Here is an 18,605-nt window from a genome sequence, read left to right as displayed (position 1 = left end):
TATAGCCATGAGTTTGTGTGGATAGGTCTACATCAGCTTTGCACATTTGGACACTGCAATTTTCCCCATTCAAAACTGCTCAGACTTGGTCAGATTGCATAGGGATTGTGAGTGAACAGCTCTTTTTGAAGTCCAGCCATCAATTCTCAGTTGGATTGAGGTCTGGATTTTGACTTGGCCAGTCCAGGTCATTGACAAGTTTTAAAGCTATTCCTGTGTAGATTTGGCTTTATGCTTGGGGTCATTGTCTTGCTGAAAAACAAATCTTCTCCCAAGTCACAGTTCTCTTGCAGACTGCATCAGGTTTTCATCCAGGATTTCCCCTATATTTTGCTGCATTTATTTTACCCTCTACCTTCACAAGCTTCCAGGGCCTGCTGCAGTGAAGCTGCCCCACAGCCACCACCATGCTTCACGGTAAGGATGGTGTGTTTTTGATGATATATGGTGTTTGGCATATGCCAGCATTGCAATTAGTTTCATGGCCAAAAAGCTCAATTTTGGTTTCATCAGACCACAGAACCTTCTTCCAGCTGACTTAGGAGTCTCCCACATGTCTTCTGGCAAATTCCAGCTGAGATTTCATGTGAGTTCTTTTCAGCAGTGGCTTTCTCTTTGCCACTGTCTTATAAAGCTATGATTGGTGAAGCACCTGGACAACAGTTGTTGTATGTGCAGTCTCTCCCATCTCAGCCACTCTACCATCTCAGTACCTCCTCCAGAGTTGTCATAGGAATCTTGGTGGTTTCCCTTACTAGCCCTCTTCTTGCACGGTCACTCAGTTTTTGAGGACTGCCTGCTCCAGGCAGATTTACGGCTGTGCCATATTCTTTCCATGGATTATATAGAAGAAAGTTACATCTGGACAGCGATAAAGTCTATGTCTGTGTGTGTGTGTGTGTGTGTAATAATCAATTGTGTTGTGTTTTATATTTGTAATTATTTTAGATCACTTTGTGGAGACCTGCTTTCACTTTGACGCAAAAGTGTCTTTTTCTGTTGATTAGTGTCAAACAAGCTAAATTAAATCCAATGTGATTCAATGACGTCAAAAAATAAAACTCGGAACACTTCCAGGGGTGGGGGTGGGGGGATGAGTACTTTTTATAGGCACTGCAAGGTATCTGTATCCAGATAACTGGTTAAAATAAAGATTTTTTTAATATAAAGCAATTAATTTTCATTGTCACATGTACAATGCTTTTTTTGCATCTACAACCAGCACAGTATGAGGATTGCGCTGGAGGCAGCCCGCAAGTGTAGCTATGCTTCTGGTACCAGCATAGCATGCTCACACCTTACTGACATATATTGTCTTTGGGATGTGAGAGGAAACTGGAGCACCCAGAAGAAACCAATGAAGTCACAATGAGAATGTACAAACTTCACAGACAGTGGCAAGATTTGTACCTTGACCACTGATGCTGTAAGGCATTACACTAACTGCTATGCTATAATGCTGCTCCTTACTTTGCTAATAAGTTGAGAAAATAGCTCTGCAGCCTAGGAAATATAATACGTAGAATTCATTCCCGCAAAGCTGGTGGGTTAATTTTTTATGGAATACTTAATTAACTTGAATTTTGGAATTAGGGCAATTACATAAAGTAATTGTGAATGATGTAACCATAGTGGGTAGTTGGGAACGATAATCTATAGTTGATGGAGAAAAGCTAATTCACTAACATTGAAGGCAAAAGTAAGAACTTTAATAAGTAATTTTTTTTTAAATGAAAGATTTGATGTCCATTCCTCAATAGTGAGGGATTGAATATTGTGGAGGATGAAATCATGGTGTCAAAATGCTGCATCATATTTTGTAGGTCCTTAAGGATGAAGACTGTCAGCACATTTATGGAGAATGAAATAGTCAAGCTAATTAAAACTGAATTCTCTCATGTCAGCACTGTGTTTAGTTCTCGTTATGAACAGATTGGAGCGATTATTTTCACTTTGGCTTCTAAGGAGTTAAGATAGAAGAGGGGAAATCTTTCCCCTGACAAGTGACCCACTGGCGTCAGTTTAAAATATTTTCCAAGGGTGCGACCAAGGCAGAAGCAATTGGAAGGGGCTGATGAAATAATTAAAACTGAGGAAGATGTGTAGTAGGGGAAAAATAGGCTTGTTAAACAACTTTGCAAGTTAAAAGTCCAGTATAGTTGCAGGAGCTATGTAAGCCTTAGAACAATGCAAAAGGAATGGAGAGTCTGGACAATTTTTCTTTCTTGGCAGCTGTGTTCATCTGCAATGACTGAACCTCTGATATTTGTGTCTCATTTATCTTTTGAATTATAAGGAAACTTGAAAACTAAAACGAGCTTTATTTTCTGGCAATCCCTTCCCCCTTAACCCTCGTCTTTTAGAACTAAATGCCAACTTAAGTGCCAGGAAACCTTATTGATGATCATGTTTGTTGTTTATTTCAGGGCCGGGAAGGAGCAAAGATTGATCCATGGGAAGATGCAGACTTCCATATTTATAAAATCACTGATCGATTTGGCTTTCTACAGTAAGGCACAGGAGTTCTTTTCAAGCTGTATGCTTTTCATATGATGATTAATGTGGTATTATAATTTGTGCATAAAAGGAAGTACATTGTCAAAGAAAATCTTTAATTATTCAGGAGCTTAGTATATAGTACTTTAATTTCTCACAGAATACTGGTTCATTTACAGTTGAGGTCACTAATCCAACATGAATTCTTAGTCAAATCATTGATTTATTCCATTATAATGCACAACATTTCCAAATGAACAGATTTTCTATTGTGTTTAACTATTGTAAAAACTTACAAATTTATTTCCATTAATGTGCTTCATTCACTTCAATTGATTTCTGACAGAAATTAAATCCCTTTTAAGGAATAAACTTATCTAACTAAAATATGCTTCCCTTGGATTTTGTTTACTTTTCTGAAAAATAACATGCTTATCAGATTTCATTGCACATTTTTTTAAAATCATGTTTTTTTTTAGTTTCAAAATCATATTTAATGAAGAGTTTCATTATGGTCCTATTGACCTGAACCTTTTTCTTATCTGCCTGGGATGTGTTTTGGACATTTCATGTAGTTCTATATATCTAGGAATTTAATGGCCATGAATTTGATATAAAATGCTCACTTGGTTCATCAATATATTTGGGAGGAGGGTGATCTTCCATTTTTCCCCTCTCTGGCTTGAATGTGAATCTAGTCACATCCATGCAATAGACCCTTATTGGCTCCTTGACATGTTTTGGAGTCTTGGTTCAAAAGGCAATAAGTTCTGATCCTGCTCGTAGATGTTCGATTTTTGCATTCATTTACTTATCACGTATCTTTTGAACCATATAGTGAAGTGCAGTAATGTCCACATTCTTTGATTATATTTGATGGTTTCACACAAGGTTTTAAAAAAAAAGATTTAAAAATCCTTGATTTACTAATTATCACCCTAACACTATTAAGTCTTTGAATGTGCCCTGGGTTTACGAAGCTAGTTTTCTCTGTGGAATGAGTATCATTCTCCATACATAATGTTTTGAATTTCCTTACCACCATCTCTTATTTTGGTGGCTTCATATGTTGAGTTGGAGGTGGAAGAGGTGAGAGACAAAGTTGTCACTATTATTTCGATAATGGTACTACTGTTTAGTCAGAACTTGATTGTTGACAAGAGTTCTTTCTGCGACTTTCCTGAGTGGTTGAGGAATTAAGGTTAGAGCTTGTAGATGGACATTTGGATAGCTCCCTTCTTCACCTACTGCTAAGAAAGTTTGAAGTCGTCTTGAAAGTTACATGGAAATCAAATAGATGTGAGGAAGTACTACGAATTGCACTATGAATGGAGCCTGGCATGGCTATTATATGAAAAAATCACTGTCAATGACACATAGCCCAAAAAATCAATGCCATATAGCAGAAATTTGTTAACCAAACATTCATAAGTTGTGGAATACCTCTCTGACTTTTGTTCATGTGTTGTGAGGAAATACTGCTTTTTGCATTTGACAATGCGATGAGTCAAGCCTTTGCTAATTGCTCTTGGCATAAAAGATCACATTCTTTTAAAGTGTTATAGGGGTTAAAATAATGCACTTGACTTTGTTCACACTAGTAAATTGTGTTCTGTTGATGATTCATATTTTGTTTTATAAACAGTGAGAAGGAGCTACCAATGCCTGATGCTTTAGAAGAAAGAGTAAGTAGAGTCAACACATCTCCCTGGCAACCCCAAGTAATTGAGGTGGCCTGGGAACTTTTTCTGTAACTAAATCTCTTAGATAGCTGAGGCAGAAAATTATCAGAACATTTATAACTTTACTGTAGTCGGTGCTCATAATTTTGAGTAGTAATGCATACTTCATTATTATTGACAGAATAGTCAGGAGATGTGCAAATTACTTTCTAGTGGCAAGCATAATTCTGCTTATGCCTTATGTTAAGTAATATGAGGAGTTTGTCATAAAGTTATTTCCCCCTTCCCCTCCCTCCGGCTTTTTTTTCCTGGCAATGTTTCCCTTTCCTCTCCAGTCCTGTTGAAGAGTCTTGGCCCAATATGTTGACTGTTTATTCATTTCCATAGATGCTTCCTGACCTGCTGAGTTCCTCTGTCATTTTGTATGTGTTGCTCTGCAGAATCTCTTGTGGTTGTCATCACAAGTTATTTAATTATGTTATCTTGTTTATTAGATTCCCTTAAGTCATCAAATTATTTTAAGGGAGCCTGCAACAGTAGTACATCCGTTTCTTATTCAGATGTGTCTCACAGTTGTGCAGATTCAGTTGCATGGTCCATAACTTCAGGTTATAAGCATTAATGACTTTTCTGCTATGTGGTCTCCAAGATACCTTTTTTATTTTAGAAGATTATCAGTAGTTGCGCTGCTCTTGTGCAATATTATAATAGTCTAGTGCATAGTTGATCTGCATAGTTCAAATAAACTCATTCAGGAAGAGAGGAGTTTGAGATATGAAATAGTATTGGGAATATTTTCCAGAATGTGATCCTTCAAAAACAAATGTCAGTAGGCAGACAGAGTGAATAAGAATGGGAAAAATTGAAGGGGAATGGATGAGGAGGAGTAAGAGAAAATATGTTAAAACCGAGAGAGAAAAAAATAACTTTGGGACATTCAGTAAATGTATGACTGGAAAGAAAATGGATTGATTTGCAAGTGAAATTTGGTAGGTAACAGGATAATATTAGAGATTTTGGACCAAAGAGAATGAGCAAGTCACTCAGAGAGCACTATATAATCACAGCCATAGCTGACAAAGATTTGCATGGGTTTTATTGACAGTTACTTAAAATAAGCACAAGCTGGGTGAATTTGTAGGTTATTCTCAATGTCTCTGCAACTTCTGGTTGAGAAAAAGATTATGTTGGTGAGTAAAGTGAGGAACGAAAAAAGGCTTGCTCTAGCTACATTAGAATGGAAAGATAATGGCACTCTAACAAAGACTAACACAATGCCATGTTCATCTTAAGGAAAAATTTTTATTGGTACACGTGAATATCCAGAATTGTGAAACCAGTTAAAATTTACAGGGCCCATTGACTTCAATTCAGTTTAACATTTTTAGCAATCCTGTGTTCAATGCAACAAATCAAAAGCTTGTGAAATGTAGCCTTTTAATTTAGTGTATTTGGATAATATTTTATTAGACCCAGTAGCTGTGCTGGGAATCATCCTTAAATAATTATACAAGTGCTTGAATGTTGGCGTGGTATTAACTGTTTCTTTGTGGCAATATGAAACAAGTCCCTTGCCTTGAAAATATATTCAACCCTTACAACTATTTTCACATTTTACTGTCTCATTTTATGTAGAAGCTGATCTACAAAACATTGTGCATTAGGTCAAATCAAAAGAACAATTCCAGAACCTCTCAACAATTTACTTAACATTCAAAACCAAAATTGTGAGTTTGTAAAAGTTTTTCATCCCCTTTGTAATTACTATGCTAATTTTCCTCAGCTGCAGTATAGCATTACCTTATCAGTTCACCTAGTTGTTGATGTAGAAAATTGGTGGATCACCTCCTTTCAATGAATTCATAAGAATAAACACCCCCACTGTCTGTAAGGTCTACCAGTAAGATAGATTTTCAACAGACCAAACAAAAATTAAGAAAAAAGAACATTCAAGACAAGTCAGGCAAAATGATAATAGATATGGGGAAGGCTACAAGATCACCTTAGAGGTACTGAACATATTTTGGAATGCATTGTGGAAAAAGTGGAAATATGAAACCATGGCCACAATACGTCAGGCCACCCCTTTAAACTTAGTCACCAAAGAAGAATGGCACTTATAAGAGAGACTACTGTGACACACACAATCACTGAGTGAGCTGCCAAAGGCAGTTGCTACAACTGGAGATGAAGTTCATGGCTCCACAATCTATGAGGCCTTGCATAAAATGGGTAGTTATGGACAAGTGGCAAGAAAGAAGCCTGGCTATAAAAAAAGCATATTCTTGCCCATAAAGACTTTGCAAAAATCAACTAAAAGATACTGCAAGGATATGAAAGAAGGTATTTTGGCAAATGTGACTTAAGTGGAACTTTTTAGCCTCAACACAAAGGGGTATGAATGGCGTAAATCTTACACTGTGCATCAGCCTGATAATACCATTCCTACTATAAAGTATGATGGAGGTAGATCCATGCTATGGGGACTGGAAATCTGGTCAGGATTGATGGGAAGATGAATGCTGCTAAATACAGAGAGGTCATGGATAAAAACCTGCTAGCCTTTGCCAAAAAGCTTAAACTGAAGAGGAAGTTCATCTTTCATTAGGACAATGACCGAAAGCACACTGCCAGAGCAACCATGGAGTGGCTTCAAATGAAGAAAATTGATTTTTTTTGAATGGCTCAGTCAGAGTCCTGACCTTAACCTGAAAGAACATCTCTGGCAAGACCTCAAGATTTCTGTCCACTGCCACTCTCCAACTAATCTGGCACAGCTTGAGCAATATTGCAAGGAGGAATGGGCAAATCCTGCTCCCATCACATTGTGCAAAGCTAACAGAGACTTACCCAAAAAGACTTAGCTTGCAAGAGTTGGTTCAACTAAGTACTGAGCAAGGGAGAGTAAATACTTTTGAACTGCTGACATTACAGTTTTTCAATTTTTAGGTTTTCATGTTTTACAATTTTCTCTTTGGGGGGTTTATTGTGGGAAAAAAAAGCGTGTGAATCACAAATAAACATTCTTAATTAAATTAATCCAAATCTATGGTTGTAATACTCACTTTTGTGAACAAGGGGTTGGGGTCTGAATACTTTTTCAAGGCACTGTATATAATTCATAGTTAAGTTTTACCTACTTTTAGTGCTTTGTAATGAGTTGTTGACTTGTATTTATAGCTAAAACAAATTGAGATCGAAAGAACGGGAAAATGGTTAAAAATGTTGAAAAGCTGGGACAAGTATAAGAACAGTGAAAAGGTAAGTGATTGGGCAAAAAGGTGATAAAATATAATGCAGGAAAACATGAGTTTGTTTGGAAAGAAGAAATGATAAAACTAATTAATTTAGTTTTGTTATTGCAACTGATTATTACATAAGTTGTGAAAGGCTGCAAAAATCTACAGAAGCAAAGGATTCCGGAATCCTCATGCATGCTAAAAGCTTGCTCCTTTGGCAAAACACTAATATATGGATCTGAAAGATATCAGAAAGGCTAATAGGTGCTAGCTTTGACTTAATGAAGGTTGGAATATAAAAATGATGAACTCTTACTATAAGGGTACGAGAAATTGATCTTGAGTACTGTACAAAGTTTTGGTCTCCTTATTTAAGGAAAGATGTGCTGTCATTTGGAGCAAGATTATGAAGGTAGGAGGAGTACAAGCTTCTTATTTTGGCTTCCTTTCCAGTCCCAGTGAAAAGTTTTGGCCTGAATCTTCAGTTGTTTATTCCCCTCCATGGGTACTGCCTGACCTGCTGAGTTCCTCCAGAATTTTAAGTGTAGCTCAAAAATTTATAGTTTCCTTTTTAGTTCAGAATTTGTTTTGTGGAAATTCTTTTTAAACTCTGGACCATTGCCCATCTAAGAGTAAAACAGGTATTCCAATGAAGGCAGAATATAAATTTCCAGCTTGATCTTGAAAGAACTGCAGTAATCTTGATCACACAATAAAAGTTGCAGCAATTAATGTCAGTCTACCAGTGTGCTAGCTTGCATCATTCTGTTCTACAAAGCAACTTTTGTCAGAGGGTTACAGGGAGAAGACAGGAGAATGGAGATGAAAAAGGAAGGATATCAATCTTGATGGAATAGCAGAGCAGACTTGAAGGGCCAAGTAGCCTAATTTTGCCCCTTGTCTCATGGAAAGTTTCACAGTAGAAGGGTCACTTAATACGCTAACAATGGTTATGAAACTTCACAGTTGCATTGTCATTCAAATGCTGTTTAATATGTTCAGCACAGCATTGTGGGCCAAAGGCATGTATTGTGCTGTAGGTTTCTATGTTTCTAATATGTAATCATGAAAGTTTTTCACAAAATTGATCTGAAGCACACACAATCTTATTCCATTGTTAATGTGTAAGTGAAGGTGGAGGTTCAAGTTAAGTAAAATAAATGATCTGGACAGTTTTGCTTTGTGTTGAAGAAGTTTTGCATGACTTTTATTGTGAACAAGATTAACATTGAAGAAGAATGAAATGAGCTAAAAGTTAAGTTTGCTCTGACAGGTAATTCTCCTTTTTTTCACAACTGAATTCTGCTGGTATCAATGATATTGTGTAAATATTTAGACCTTAAGACATTGGAGCAGAATTGGCCATTTGGCCCATTGTGTCAGCTTCACCATTTTATCATAGCTGATGCATTTCCCTTTCAACCTCATTCTTCTGCCTTCTCCCCATTACCTTTCATGCCCTAACCTAGCGATGATAGGTCAACCTCTGCCTTAAATACACTCAATGACCTGGCAGCGACTTCCACAGATTCACCACCCTCCTCGTCTCCGTTCGAAATGGAAGTCCATCTATTCTGAGGCTATGCCCTCTGGTCCTAAACTACCACCTATAGGAAATATCTCCACATCCACTCTGTCTAGACCTTTCAACATTCAATAGGTTTCAGAGAGATAATCCCCACCCCACCCCCCCCAGCCCCTCATTCTTCTTAATACCAGCAAGTACAGGCCCAGAGCCATCAAATGCTCCTCACATGATAAGGTTTTCAATCCCAGAATCACTTTTGTAGTCCTCCTTTGAGCTTTATCCAATGTCAGCACACCAATTTTGGATAAGAGATCCAAAATTGCTCACAATACTCCAGGTAAGATCTTGCCAGTCCCTTATAAAGTCCAGCTCCTTGCCTTCACATGTGAAACAGCAGAACTGTTTCTACTGACAGGAGAAAGGTTAAAGATGGTTTACTGGTGCCTTTAAACCAGTTGCTTAAGGCAGATTGGGCTCATCAGCTGTGATTGGCAGCTCATTGAGGAGAAGGGAAACTCTGATCTCAAATCTCCACTGCGTTGCTGCTATATCCACTTATGGGGAAAACTTCGAGTAAATCCGGAGGGGGAAAAATTGGACCTGGAGTCCCTAAGACAATTTTAGATAGAGTTTAATGTTACAACACCTGTGTTGTTGCTGGTACCAAACTGTATCGGTCTCTGCAGTTTCTTTGGCCTCATCAGATGCGTGGCGGGGGAGCTTGCTACAGGAGCAACAGCTTGCTATCTATATCGTACTTCCCAGGTCTGCATAACTAGACAGCTAGGATGCAATATCCATGGTTAACTCTGGTAACTGATGGAGGCCTCAACTCAGATAAAGCTTTAGCATTACGTCCTTGTTTTTTCTATTCTTGTCCTCTCAAAATGAATGCCATTGTTGCATATGCCTTCCTCGCTACCGGCTCAAACTGCTTCAGGGAATCCTGCACAAGGACTTTGTACCTCAGATTTTTGGATTTTCTTCTATTTTGAAAATAGTGTACTTTTTATTCCTTCTACCAAAGTGCATGACCATACACTTCCAAACATTGTATTTCATCTACCACTTCTTTGCTCATTCTCCTAATCTAAGTCCTTCTGTAGCTCCCAGCTTCCTCAGCACAATCTACTCCTCCACCCATCTTCGTATCATCCGCAAACTTGGCAACAAAGCCATGAATTCCATCATCCAAATGATTGACAGTACAAAATTTGAAAGAAGCGACCCCTGTCGAACACCACTATTTACTGAAAGCAAATCAGAAAAGGCTCCCTTTATTCTCACTCTTTACCTCCTGTGTATTATCCAAGTCTCTATCCATGCTGGTGTCTTTTCTGTGACACCATGGGCTCTTATCTTGCTAAGCAGCTTCATGTGTGGCACCTTCCTGCTTGTTATTTCTTCAAAGAATTCCAACAGATTGGTCAGGCAAGATTTTCCCTCGAGGAGACCATGCTGACTATGGCCCGTTTTCTCATCTTCCTCCAAGTACCCCAAAATCTCATCGTTAACAATCAACTCCAATATCTTCCCAACCACTGAGGTCAGACTAACTGGCCCATAATTTTCTTTTTCCTGTCTCCCTCCCTCTCTTGAAGAGCAGAGTGACATTTGCAATTTTCCCATCCTCCAGAACCATTCCAGAATCTAGTGATGCTTGAAAGATTTAATCTCTATCATGCAATTTGATTTTTCAGGATTTTACAGAACCCTATTGTTCTCATTGCTAAACTTGGGAAATATTATTTAAATATACATACTTGAGCATGTAGGCCTCTGTTAGTCTCGATAGACCATTGCGGCTTGGAAAGTTTCCAGGCACAAGCCTGGGCAAGGTTTTTTTTATGGAAGACCGGCAGTTGCCCAAGCTGCAAGTCTCCCCTCTCCACGCCACCAATGTTGTCCAAGGGAAGGACATTAGGACCCACGCAGCTTGGCACCGGTGTCGTCGCAGAGCAATGTGTGGTTAAGTGCCTGGCTCAAGGACACACACGCAACTCGAACTAGCGACCTTCAGATAACTAGACGAACGCCTTAACCACTTGGCCACTCTTGAGCATATGATGTAGTGAATTGATAAACAAGCAAGTAGTTACATATCATCTCAGTTGGTTCTGAAGCTTTGTGATCAGGCCTGTTGCAAATCATGAAAGAATTACAACATTCAACACTAGGTTAGTAATATTTTATTAAAATCAGTTCCTGAATTGATACAAGAAAAATGAAAAAATAAGTTGGCTGTTGTTGGATGTATATTTACTTCCTTTTCAGTTTTAAAAATCTATGAAGTACTTTGAATATTCACCAAAAATGAACTTAATAAAGATTGGAAAATTTAATGTAGTTAGCTTATCCACATATTGTCACAAATGCAAATGTTCTAGTGAAACGGAAATTGCTATCACCTAATTCATTTATATAATCCCCTTTGCCACACACAATGGTTAGGCACATTACACAATAAAATAGAATCATTAATTATGCATTGAATTCTTTAATTCCCTGGTAGATGCAGTCTCACCAAGCATTTTATAGTCTAAAAGCAAAAAAACTGCAAAGGCTGGAAATATTAACTGAAAGCACAAAAGTGAAGTCAGTGAAGAAGCATGTAAAGAGAAAAACAGTTAATCTCAAATGAATGTGGAAAGCTTAGTTGCAGAGGAGGAAGGAGAATGCTGAGAACAAAAGGAATTTTTGCTGGGGTGGAGACTGAGGAAAAACTGAGCAGTGCAAATGGTGATGGTGCTGGCCAAGAGGTGAATTTTTCCAGATTGCAAATGAGTACAGAAAGGAGATAGCCTCATGACATGTTGCTGTGACAGCAACCTTTCCCAGAATTTTTCCAGATTGCAAACAAGGAGCACAGAAAGGAGATAGCCTCATGACATGGTGCTGTGACAGCAACCTTTCCCTCTATGTCAGCAAGACAATAGAGCTGGTCATTAGCTGCAGGAAAGTTCAAATTCGACACGTTTCTGTTACATCGGAAGTCAACAAAGTTAAGCGTTTCAAGTTCCTAGGAATGAGTATCACCAATAACTAGTTCTGGTCCAACCAATTAATGCCACAGCCATGAAAGCTCACCAACACATCTACTTCCTCAGGAGACTAAAGAAATTTGGTATTCTCCTTTGGGAAGACAAGCAGGGTAGGACATAAATGGGAGGACAAAACCAGTGTGGTAGTGCTCTGAAGAATATGGTAGAACAGAGGGATCAAAGGGAAAGGAGAGTGGCGTCACAAGTTGATAGAGTCGTAAAGAAAACTTTTGGAGTATTGTGAGCAGTTCTGGTCACTGACATACAGGAAGGAAGTCAATAAGATTGAAAAAGTGCAGAGAAAATTTACAAGGATGTTGCCAGGACTTGAGGGCATGAGTTATAGGGAAAGGTTGAATAAGTTGGGACTTTATTTCCCAGTGCATAGGAGAATGAGAGGAGATTTTATAGAGGTATACAAAATTATGAGAGGTACAGATTGGGTAAATGCAAGTGGGCTTTTTCCATTGAGGTTCTGTGAGTCTAGAACTAGAGGTCATGTGTTAAGGGTGAAATTTGTAAGGGGAGCATATGAGAGGGTGGTCAGCATGTGGAGCAAGCTACAGGTGGAAGTGGTGGATGCAGTGGTGGATTCAATTTCAACAGTTCACAGAAATTTAGATGAGTACATGGATGGAACGGCTATGGTCCAGGTGCTGGTCAGTGGGACAAGGCAGAATAATAGTTCAACATGGACTAGATGGGCTGAAAGGCCTTTTTCTATGAAGTGGTATTTATTCAATGCAGTATAGAAACCAGTCTATTCAGAAGCATCAAAGTCAAGTCAAAATAAATTTATTTTCTAAGTACATCTGTGTCACTATATGCTCTCTTGAGATTAATTTTCTTACAGACATTTACAGTAAAAATAAATACAATAAAATTTATGGTAGAACTATAAATAACAAGGACTGACAACAAATGTGCAAAATAAGATATCGTGCAAATAAATAATACAGAGAACATGAGTTGTAGAGTCCTTGAAAGTAAGTCTATTGGTTGTGGAGTTAGTTCGGTATTGAAGTGTGTGGAATTATCCAAATGAGTTGAGGATCATGATGGTTTGGTATGGTAGCTTCTCTGCCTGTAACTGCAGAGAGTTGTGGTTGCAGCTCAGCTCATCATGGAAAGCAGCCTCCCTTCCCTGGACTCTGCACTTCTCACTGCCTCCGTAAATCAGCCAGCATAATCAAAGACCATATCCATACCAAACATCTTCTCTCCACAAACCCTTCTTTCAAGCAGAAGCAAAAATATGGATGTATGTACCACCAAGCTCAAAGACAGATTTTATACTTAGAACTCATAGATTTTTTTTCTCCGGAGTTAAAGAATCGAAAACCAGAGGGTATAGTTTTAAAGTGACATGGAAAAAATGTAACATGAATATGAGGGGCAATTTCAAATTGAAGTCTAAATGCGAAATAAATTTAGAAATCTGAAATTCATTTAGCTTACACGTATTAGGGTGAAGTATCCAAAGCAAATATAATTTGAAAATTTTGGGAGTACTTGAGAAATTTAGCAGGTACTTCCATATTTAATTTTCATAATAATGTAGATACTTTCAAGAATAGTACATGTGAATTGCCAGCCATTCCAAACTTTACAATCACACTAAGCCACTTTTTTATTTCCCACTGCAGTGAAAATCTGTTTGAAGGGGGATGGGAGAAAAGCAACAAGTTTCATGTGTATGATGAAAGTGCTTGGAAGTAGGTACAAAGGAGATGACAGGGGTAAGTTTTTTACGCAGAGAGTGGTGAGTGCGTGGATTGGGCTGTCGGCGACGGTGGTGGAGGTGGAAGCGATAGAGTCTCTTAAGAGACTCCTGGATGGCTATGTGGAGCTTAGAAGAATAGAGGGCTATGGGTAAAGCCTAAGGTAGGCACATGTTTGGCATAGCCTTGTGGGCTGAAGGGCCTGTATTGTGCAGTAGGTTTTGTATGTTTCTATGAGTTCAAGTGGTTTCTTTATGAAGGAGTTCCTCAGTGAGAGTTTCTCCAGAATAGTATTAACAATGTGAACTGGGAGTGCTGTAAACTAAATTGAAAGAAGTCTAAGTGAACTTCTTTTTAAAGAATGAGCTTTTGAATCCCTCAGTGATGAGAAAAAAAGAGGTAAATGGACGCATATTGCATCTCCTATGGTTACATGGGATAGTGGAAATGGAAGGGTGAGCCAGAGCACTACCAAGGTAACGTATACTTTGGAAAGCTCAGAGAAGAGATCGGATCTGTTGGTGGGAACCCAAGGTGATGGTATAAGCAGAGTTATTGAAGTGGTGGCTAGTTGGGTAGAAGCTGAGGACCAGTAGATACCTCTCCCCCTCCTCTAGAGAGAAGGGGGTGGGGTTTGAGATCAGCAGTTTTGGAAATGGAACAGGCACTGTTGAGAGTCGTAACTGTGGTACAGGGGAAGCCATCATTAAGGATAGAAATTACATCACAAGCAGTGTTGTGGAAATTACCCTTGATGGACTTGGAGAGGCTGGAGTCATTACTGGATGCACCTCCTTCCACCTTTCTTCAGTGACTTTGGACAAAGACAAAAGAAACAACATTTACAAGTACAGTGGATTCTGGTTAATTGGGACACATTAACATTTTGGCCCAATTAACTGACTGCTCCAATTAGCCAACATTTCATGGAAATAGTTCAAAAGGTATAAAAAAAAGCCAAACTACTGTTTAACCAAATAATTTATTTCCATTCTCTCAGTATTAGCTCCTGATACTTTTCATTGCACTTAGAAATAATCATCATTTTCTTAACATTGCCATATTATTGGGTAGCACCTCTGTGGCCATACCTTGGAATGCCGTTTCGACAGGTGGGCTAAACCTGGTGAGGTTAGCCAGCAGAATCATGCCCCTGTGAGATAGGGATATGCCTGTCCTGGCATGTGAAGTCAGCTCCAGTGGACTGAGCTGGTAAGGTCTACAATGAAAATGATACCTGAACATAGAGGATTGGCTTACTGACAAAAAGCAGTGAGATAGGGTGAGTGGGCCTTTTCTAGGGCAGTAGGTTGTGATTAGTAGAATATTAAAGGAATCGGTACTGGGGCCTCTATTATTTACAATCTTATTACTGACTTCAATGCAAGCATGAAGTGCACTGTATCTACTTTGAAGTTACATAGTTGGATGGGAAAGCAAGCTGCAAGGATAAAACTCTACAAAAGGATACTGATAAAACACATTAAGTAAAAGTTGGTTGGAATATAGTGTGGGGCAATATGGATTCTCCATTCTGGTAGAAAGAATAGGAAAACATTATTGTTTGAATATTGTAAAGCCACACATTGTTGGTGTACAGAGTGATCTAGGTGTTCCTGTGTATGAAACAGTGAATTAAGCATTGAGAAAGAAAAATTGAATATTGACTTTTATAGTAAAGGGATGGTGTATAAAATGGAGGAAGTCTTTACTGCATATGTTTTGGGTGTTAGCAGTATCTGAGGTAAAGTGTTCAATTTTGGATTCAATGGTTGAGGAAAGATGGAAACACCAATGCCCTTGAATGGAAAATCCTACAAAAAGTAGTGGATACAACCCACTCCATCACAGGTAAAGCCCTCCCCACCACTGAGCACATCTATATGAAATGTTGGTGCAGGAAAGCAGCATCCATCATCAGGATCCCCCACCACTCAGAACTTGCTCTTTTCTTGCTGCTCCCATCAGAAAGAAGGTACAGGAGCCTTGGAACTCTCACAACTAGGTTCAGGAACAGTTATTAGCCCTGAACCATCAGGTTCTTGAATCAAAGGAGAAAACCTCACTGAACCTACTGAATTTCACTTGCCACATTGAAATGTTCCCACAACTCATGGACTCACTTTCAAGGCTCTGCATCTCATGTTCTCGATATTTATTGCTTATGTATCTATTACAGTATATTGCTTGTTTCTCTCTCTCTCTTTCTCTCCTCCCCTCTCCCTCCTCCCCTTTCTCTCTCTCTCTCTCTCTCCCTCTCTCCCTCTCTCCCTCTCTCCCTCTCTCCCTCTCTCCCTCTCTCTCTCCTCTCCCCCCCCCCCACTCTCTCTCTCTCTCTCTCTCTCTCTCTCCTTCCCCTCCCCACACTGGGTGTTTGACGGTCTTCTTTTGTTTTTAATGGGTTCTCTTGGGTTTCTTAGTTTTGTAGCTGCCTGTAAGGAGACAAATCCCAAGGTTGTATAAAGTATAATAATGAATGTGTTTTGAACTTTGAACTACTTTGTTTTTGTATTTGCACAGTTTGTTGTCTTTTGCACACTGGTTGAATACCCAAGTTGGTGTGGTCTTTCATTGACTCTGTTATGGTTATTACTCTTTGGATTTATTAAGTATGCCTGCAAGACAATGAATATGGTTACATATACATACTTTGATAATAAATTTACTTACAGCTTTGAACTTTAAACTTACATTAGAGGCAGCTCAGAGAAGGTTCAGAAGACTGATTCCTGTGTTGAAGGGATTGCCTAATGAGATAAGGCTAAGCAGGTTGAGCCTCCAGGACAGATATTCCTAATCTGAGGTCCACAGAACCCTCAGTTCCAAGGCATAATAAAGAGTGGGGACCCCTGCTTTAGGAGGTAATTTTATTAAAACTTATAGGATACTAAGCCTGTCAGACAAGAAAGAAGGTTGATACTGAGAGGATCTTTCCTCATGAGGGATTCTGGAAGTAAGAGGCTTTGTTTCAGAGTGAGAAGTGCACATTTAAGATGGAGATGAGAGGGAATTTATTACCTGACCATGAATCTTTGAAATTTTCTATCCCAGAGAGCTCTGGAGGGTGGATTATTGAATCTATGCCAAAATAGGTGTTCAGGATTTTGTTTGATAGGGAATTCAGGGATTATGTTGAACAGGTGGAGTCGGTGCCTACATTAGAACAGCTATGAATTTATTTAATGATGGAGCAATCTTAATAAGCATTTGACCATTCTGTTTCTAGTTCTTGTATTATATTCCATATGAGAGTATTGTCTAACCAAGGTCTTTTGTTATTTCAGAGTTCAAAGTCAATTTATTATGAAAGCACATAGACTTTGTATTACTATATACTACCTTGTGATTTATTTTCTTATGGGCAGTCACAGTAGAAAATATAAATATACAAACATAATTGAATCAATGAAGCATAATCAAATCAATGAACATCTTACACAAAGACAGATAAACAACCAATCTGCAAAAGAAGACAAACTGCAAATAAAAATCCAAATCTAAATAAATGAATGAATGAATGATATTGAGAACAAAAGTTGTGGAGTCATTTTTAACCTACGCCATTTTCCAGATGGTAAGTTTGTTAATTAAGAGTCATTTGAGTTTTCCAGCCATTGATGGCCAGTGAGTAGACTGTCTATTTAGTAACTCTGTGCTGCTGCTGAAGCAGTCATTAATCAAGTCATGATTCCAAAATGTTGCTCTTGGAAAAGCTAAACAGCTGATGAGATCAATAGGTCACCTTCCTAAAACATAGTGCTTTGTTTAAACAGGCACTGCAAAGTTTAAAAAAACCTTAGCAAAATATCTAGGAAATCTTTCCAGGAAACAAAAGACACAGAACACATATAGTGGAAGTATTGGTAACTTGTGAGATTCTGTGTTGCGTGGCTCCATTGACCAGAACATTTGAGTTTATAGGAGCTTTTTCAACCCAGTAGCGCTGAGAACTTGATTTCCATGTCAGACCCGTTTATCATGCTAATGTTAGTTACTTTAACTCTCCTCTTTCCATCCACCATGATGCACCATCAATAACTCACTCTGAGACGTAAGGCGAGATATCGGCTTTTATTGACTGAAGAAGGAACCAGCAGTGAGTGACCATCATATTACATCCTGGAGAATGAGGCAGAGGATCAGACCTCGATCGCCTTTATACAGGGGCCTGTGGGAGGAGCCACAGGAGCAGTCAGAAGGGGGCGTGTCCAGACAGGCACATAGTTCACCACACACCACACACTTCACTTCTTTTGCCCCAGCCTCTAGTGAGACTAGAAAATGGAAAAACTATTCACGCCGAAATGTTGTTCTAAGCATATTAAGATTATTAAGTAGCCTGATATAAGCCCTCTAGTTGGTAAAATTTCCTTGTCTCAATTTTATAATTGGAACTACCTGTGATTTATATTAATAAAAGATGGATCATTTTGCAGCATTCCAAGGTAGGAAATACAATAATGCTGTTTGAGTAAATTGCCTGAGTTTTATGATGGAAGACAATTTATTTGTTTTTAACTTTGATTCAAAGGTGGTAAGGAGAATTTATAAGGGAATCCCACTGCAACTGAGAGGGCAGGTCTGGTCATTACTTCTGGAAATACAAAAAATAAAACAGGAGAAAAATGACTTGTATGATGTAAGTTTCCAGCAATGTCTGATATTTTTAACCGCTAGAACTGTGATAGAATGTTATATTTTACTTTCACTGTTGAAAGTATAAGTTAAGAATAAAATGGTAGTTATGGATTTTTGTGCCTTTTTGTTAGCATTTTTATAATTGGTCTTTAGTCGTTAATTTCATACTTTTCTCACACCCACATTTGCTAATTTGTTACTTCCCCTATCTCTAAATTGAGGATTGAGATGAAAGTCTTGAGGTTATTTTATTCAATTGA

At 38.5% G+C, this 18,605-nt stretch overlaps 1 protein-coding gene across 7 annotated transcripts in view; it reads left to right on the top strand.

The window, feature by feature from the left end:
* usp6nl (USP6 N-terminal like) overlaps positions 1-18,605 on the top strand; it is a 233,461-nt gene that overhangs the window by 148,709 nt on the left and 66,147 nt on the right. For all 7 annotated transcript variants that reach the window (XM_059987357.1, XM_059987359.1, XM_059987360.1 and 4 more), the window contains 4 exons: positions 2,427-2,509; positions 4,142-4,181; positions 7,359-7,439; positions 18,239-18,346. In XM_059987357.1, the coding sequence (XP_059843340.1) occupies positions 2,427-2,509; positions 4,142-4,181; positions 7,359-7,439; positions 18,239-18,346 (312 nt within the window). The remainder of the gene's footprint in view (positions 1-2,426; positions 2,510-4,141; positions 4,182-7,358; positions 7,440-18,238; positions 18,347-18,605) is intronic.

The sequence above is a fragment of the Hypanus sabinus genome, chromosome 13, assembly GCF_030144855.1.
Source record: "Hypanus sabinus isolate sHypSab1 chromosome 13, sHypSab1.hap1, whole genome shotgun sequence".
NCBI lineage: Eukaryota > Metazoa > Chordata > Chondrichthyes > Myliobatiformes > Dasyatidae > Hypanus > Hypanus sabinus.
Note: the sequence above shows the minus strand (reverse complement) of the source record. Positions and strands in the feature narration are given on the sequence as shown.